This window comes from Condylura cristata, unplaced genomic scaffold (assembly GCF_000260355.1).
Source record: "Condylura cristata isolate star-nosed mole 26May11 unplaced genomic scaffold, ConCri1.0 scaffold00048, whole genome shotgun sequence".
NCBI lineage: Eukaryota > Metazoa > Chordata > Mammalia > Eulipotyphla > Talpidae > Condylura > Condylura cristata.
The window spans coordinates 984,941-989,749 of NW_004567149.1; the positions used below are offsets into that span (position 1 = coordinate 984,941).

Consider the following 4,809-nt stretch of genomic DNA (forward strand, 5'->3'; position numbering starts at 1 on the left):
TTTCTGGGCAGTGTGAGCGTTGAGAAGGAAACCAGTCATGTCCTTGAATGACATTAAGATGAAATCCAGTGACTTGCTGGAGAAGGAACATCTGGATAGCGGGGGCTTTGGAGAAGTGTCCCTGTGTCTGCACAAGTCCCATGGATTCGTGATTCTGAAAAAGGTGTACACCGGGCCCAACTGTGCTGAGTGAGTTGGCAGAGGGGTGGGGCCACCCCAGGAATTATGCGGCCGGGCAGCCAGTGGGGCCACATGACCCGTGTGGTGCATGGGGGTGTCACAGCTTCCTGTCAGATACTCCTGCGAGTGGCTATTATTTCCCAGTGTCCCCAAGAATTCCGAGGCTGGTTAATGCAGAGCCCAGAGCTGGGAATGAGGGGCTGGAAAACCAGAGAGGAGGGGCTTGGGGGTTTAAAGGATGAGGAGAGGAAGATTTTCGGAGACTCTTTGTCCCAATCACGGATTATTGAGGGCAGAACAGGCGGAATGGCGTCGGCGAGCGGAGATTCCTAGAAAAAGGGGGGAAAGGGGAGCTGGCGGGAAGAAGATACAGGAATGGGAGTTGGGTGCCTGTCTTCCTGCTCTGCCTTTAACAGAGGTTTATTTTATACATTTTAAGCAGGCAGGGGGATGACATTAGCGTATGAAATGGGCTGAGATCACGATCACCTTTTTGCTAAGAATAGTCTGGGGTCCTTTGTACCTTTAGTTGAGATTATAACATTTTAAAAATCAATCAAGGTTAAAACAGGTACAAAGATTCACAAAGTTTAAGACTAATATTACTATATTTACCACAGTGAAGATTAACCAACATAAAGTCCCTTAAACCTTATCTACTACTTAACGGCTTTCATTCTCACTGAGACATGCTAGGGGGTGAAGTGAAGTGAGGGCAGGAAGAGGAAATTTCTTGTAAATCAAAGTAAGGTAAGGTTCTTTGAAAAACTTGTTAGAAATTTTAAGTGAGTTTTCTTGAAGCCTAGATGGTAGAAAACCTGATTAGCTCTGAATAGGGGACTTGGGTGAATTTCCATATCTAAAGACTAGATAGTAGAAAGCTTGAGTGGTTGTTTAGAAACTGTATAGAAGGCTGTGTGAGATTGTAGAATGATAAGATTTGGGTTTTCCTCAGTCTGGCAGTGAGCAGTAACAGCCCTTTTGCTTTTATTGATCAGCCAGTTGTCAAGTCACTTCTGACTTCAGAGGAATTTCTCACCCTGGTGCAGTGCTTCTCAGGGCCAGGCAGCGCCTTCTGAGGCTGAGGCAATCCATTTGTAAGCGGAAGGTTGCTCAGAATATTTTGATAATACGATCATACAAAAAAAAAGGAGGTCATAACATAAGTTAGTGTGGAAAGTCTGATTTTTCAGAGCATTTCCGCCTCCATCTGGAATATGTCAGTCGATAGAGGTTGCATAGCTTGTGTCAGAAGATGGTGGGGGTGGGGTGGGCAGGGCGACACACCTGCTTGCGCCCATTCTCGGTCAGGACGCCAGGAGGGCTGCAGGGGTGAAGTAAAGGATGATGCTCTTTAAGGCAGCTGGTGCAGTCCTTCTCCTTCTCTCGCCTTTTTACATGTTGGCTATGTGGCTGCACTTAAAAAAAAAAAGATTTGTGCATACAAGAGCTCGGGTGTAGACCAGAGGTGCAGGGGGTGAGCCGACTCCCCAGAGACAGGGTAGGGAGCAGAACAGGCCGATCTACTGAAATCCACTGCCGAAGGGAGCGGCAGATGAGGAAGGGGAGGGTCCGCTGCACCCCTGGGCCCCTCCCTGGCGGGGGATGGGGCTCAGACCACCGCGGTGATAGCGCTGAGCCTGACCAGCAGGCCAGTGGCAGGGCGGGAGGCTGCATTTTTTTGTTCTTTTTTATTATGGAGCCGGGCAGCTCCATCTTGTCGGGGACCCCCTTTCCTGAGGCTCCCGACCAGCCGGGAGCGGGCACCCCCAGGGGCACTGAGAGTGAGCCCCGTAAAGGGTGCAGTGTGCCCCTTGCCCGAGGCGCCGGCAGCGGAGATCTTTGTGCCCTGCGGCTGCCTCGAGGGTGCCGTGATTGTTGGGGGCGCTGAGGGGAAGCGGCGGCGGCCCACCCACCTGCGCGCCCTCTCTCCAGGTACAACGAGGCGCTGCTGGAGGAGGGCAAGATGATGCGGCGGCTGCGGCACAGCCGCGTGGTGGAGCTGCTGGGCGTCATCATGGAGGAGGGGCACTACTCGCTGGTCCTGGAGTTCATGGAGAAGGGCAACCTCATGCGCGTGCTCCAGGCCAAGGTAGGCGGGCGCGGCAGGCTGCAGCTGGTGGCTTTGGGCGCAGCAGAGGCTGCGCGGGACGCGCCGGGGCCTGCCCGCCGGTGGCAGACTTCCCCTGGCCCGCCTCCCCTGGCAGCTGGCGCGAGCGGGGCTGTTCTCTTACGTCAGGCGTTTCCCACAAGGTGGGGGGGGTAAGGCCTGCTCAGCCTGCCCCGCTCCCCAAAACGAGCCCAGCCGAGGTCAGAGGCATTTGGAGTGGGAGGCGCGGCTGGAGCAAAGTCGGGAGGATGGAGGGAGGGCGCCCAGGGGGCTTGCTGCACTTGCTGGGAAATTGTTCTGAGCCCAAAGGGCGCCCCAGGGAAGCCATACCCTCTCGGGGGCTGGCCAGGCTTGTCAGGCTGCGGTCGGGCTGGCATGAGCCTGGGGGGCTGGGGGGTTGGCTTAGGGCTCCAGCCCCCGTCACTTAAATATATATACTTAATGACATAAATATATATTACTTACATGTGTGTATAATATGTATATGATATCCTGTATGCTATATATTGGTCTATGTTCTGTAATATAATTATAAATAAATATTATATATCTGTATATAAAATTTTAGGAAACCTTTTGTAACCCAGGGACTGTATACACAAACACACACGCAGGAGTTTGTGTTACTCACTGTTGAACCTAACGTTTAACCACTGTAACAGGATTGTCTGTGTTAACATTGGTGTCCATCTAATTACAATACAGTTTAAAGTGAGAATGACCTGGAAATCTACCAGGACTTAAGAATCTTACAACAAATCACCAAAGCTATAGTAAATTCTGTAGTTAACACCGTTTTGTTAACATCTTTGCTCTATTTTACAAGAATTGGGGTGTTGGCCAGAGGTACAGGAAGTGAGAGGATTCACCAGACAGAGTGGGGAGCAGACCAGGCAGGTTGGCTGAAAATATTCTGCTGAGGGGAGCAGTGGGCGAGACAGGAGAGATCTGCTGTGCCCTGTGGGTCAGCTCCCTGGCTGGGACTTGAACTCAAGCCAAAGCAGTGACAGCTTGATAACAGTGAGACTTCACTCCTATGCCACTAGTGAGGCCCTTTTTAAATCTTTAAATTTATTTTTGCAGAGATCGGGGGTGGGCCAGAGGTGGGAGGGTGAGAGGATTCACTGAGACAGAGTGGGGAGCAGAGGGGTGCATTTACCAAAATGTGCTGAGGGGAGCAGCGGGGAGACAGGAGAGGTCTGCTGCGCCATGGGGGTCGCTCCCTGGTGGGGAATCGGACTCGGGCCGCAGCAGTGACAGCTTGATAACAGTGAGACTTAACCCCTAGGCCACCGGGGAGGCCCTTCACAGATTAATTTTTTGTGTTTGAATGAGTGTGAGCCCATTCCCTGTATGTTTCCCCCAAATATTTCTTAATAATATGTTTTCATATTATTCACATATTGAATATAGAGTAGCATATATTATATCATGAAGAATACTTGATTGTATAGTTACCTATCCAGCTATTCAGCACACATTCCAGGCGCATTAATATACTAAGTAATAATAATAATATCACCATCATAACGATAATGATAGAAATAAAACTATACGCCTTTATTCTCGAGGAGCTTAATCCTGGAGCATTTTTATGTGCTACCATATTGGCGTATAAGTTTTATTTTTACACTGAGATCGCACAGTACTGTTCATTTATGAAGGTGCCCTTTGGTCCCTGGGGTGGACTCTTTTTTTTTTTTTAATTGATTTATTTATGCAGACAAGAACCGGAGTACAGGTCAGAGAGGCAGGTGGTGAGAGGACTCACCAGAAGACAGGCAGATGGACTGAAACACACTGCCGAGGGGAGCACTGGGAGACAGGAGGGGTCTGCCGCGCCCTGCGGGTCACTCCCCGGCCGGGATCAAACTCTGGCTGCAGTGGCTGCAGACAGCTTCGTGGTGCTGCGCTTTACCCCCTGAGCCACCAGGGAGGCCCAGGATGAACTCTTGAAAGGGGACTGATCATACAGCGAGAGCAGGGCTGGGGTTCGGGCCTCACCCCTCTGGTGAAGTGACTGCGTGGCCCGGTGGCGTCCCTGTGAGCTCTGGGTCTCAAGGCTGACCCCCCCCCCTTGTTTCAGATTAGCATCCCCCTTTCTGTGAAGGGGAGGGTCATCATGGAGACCATCGAGGGCATGCGTTACTTGCACGGGGAGGGTGTGATCCACAAGGACCTCAAGCCTGAAAACATCCTCGTGGACAACGACTTCCACATCAAGGTAACCAGGACCTGGAGGCTTCTCGGGGTGGGGGGTCGGGGGGGGCACGTTCAGTTCAGCTCCCCGCAAGTCCGCGCTCCTCCGGGGCACATGGTAGAGGCCAGAGGCTGGCCAGAGGCTGACCAGAGCTGACCTGCCAGAGTTGATGTCTCTTCCTTGTTCTTGTGTTCTCGTCTGCATTTTCCTTAAAACCAGTTCCCGTGTGAAAACTCTCACCTCTTTCACTGCAGGAAAGAGAAGGAAGAAGCCGTTTTCCTTCTTACTCCAGAGCACGGTTTACGGGCGCCGAGCTTCC

The 4,809-nt window shown here is 51.7% G+C and overlaps 1 protein-coding gene across 1 annotated transcript in view; it reads left to right on the forward strand.

Annotated features, from left to right (window-relative positions):
• Positions 1–6: 6 nt before the first annotated feature.
• The window catches only part of RIPK1 (receptor (TNFRSF)-interacting serine-threonine kinase 1), a 22,850-nt gene continuing 18,047 nt past the window's right edge, over positions 7–4,809 (forward strand). The window contains exons 1-3 of the mRNA XM_012734167.1: positions 7–189; positions 2,116–2,272; positions 4,377–4,514. Of these exons, the coding sequence (XP_012589621.1) occupies positions 38–189; positions 2,116–2,272; positions 4,377–4,514 (447 nt within the window). The 5' untranslated portion in view covers positions 7–37. The remainder of the gene's footprint in view (positions 190–2,115; positions 2,273–4,376; positions 4,515–4,809) is intronic.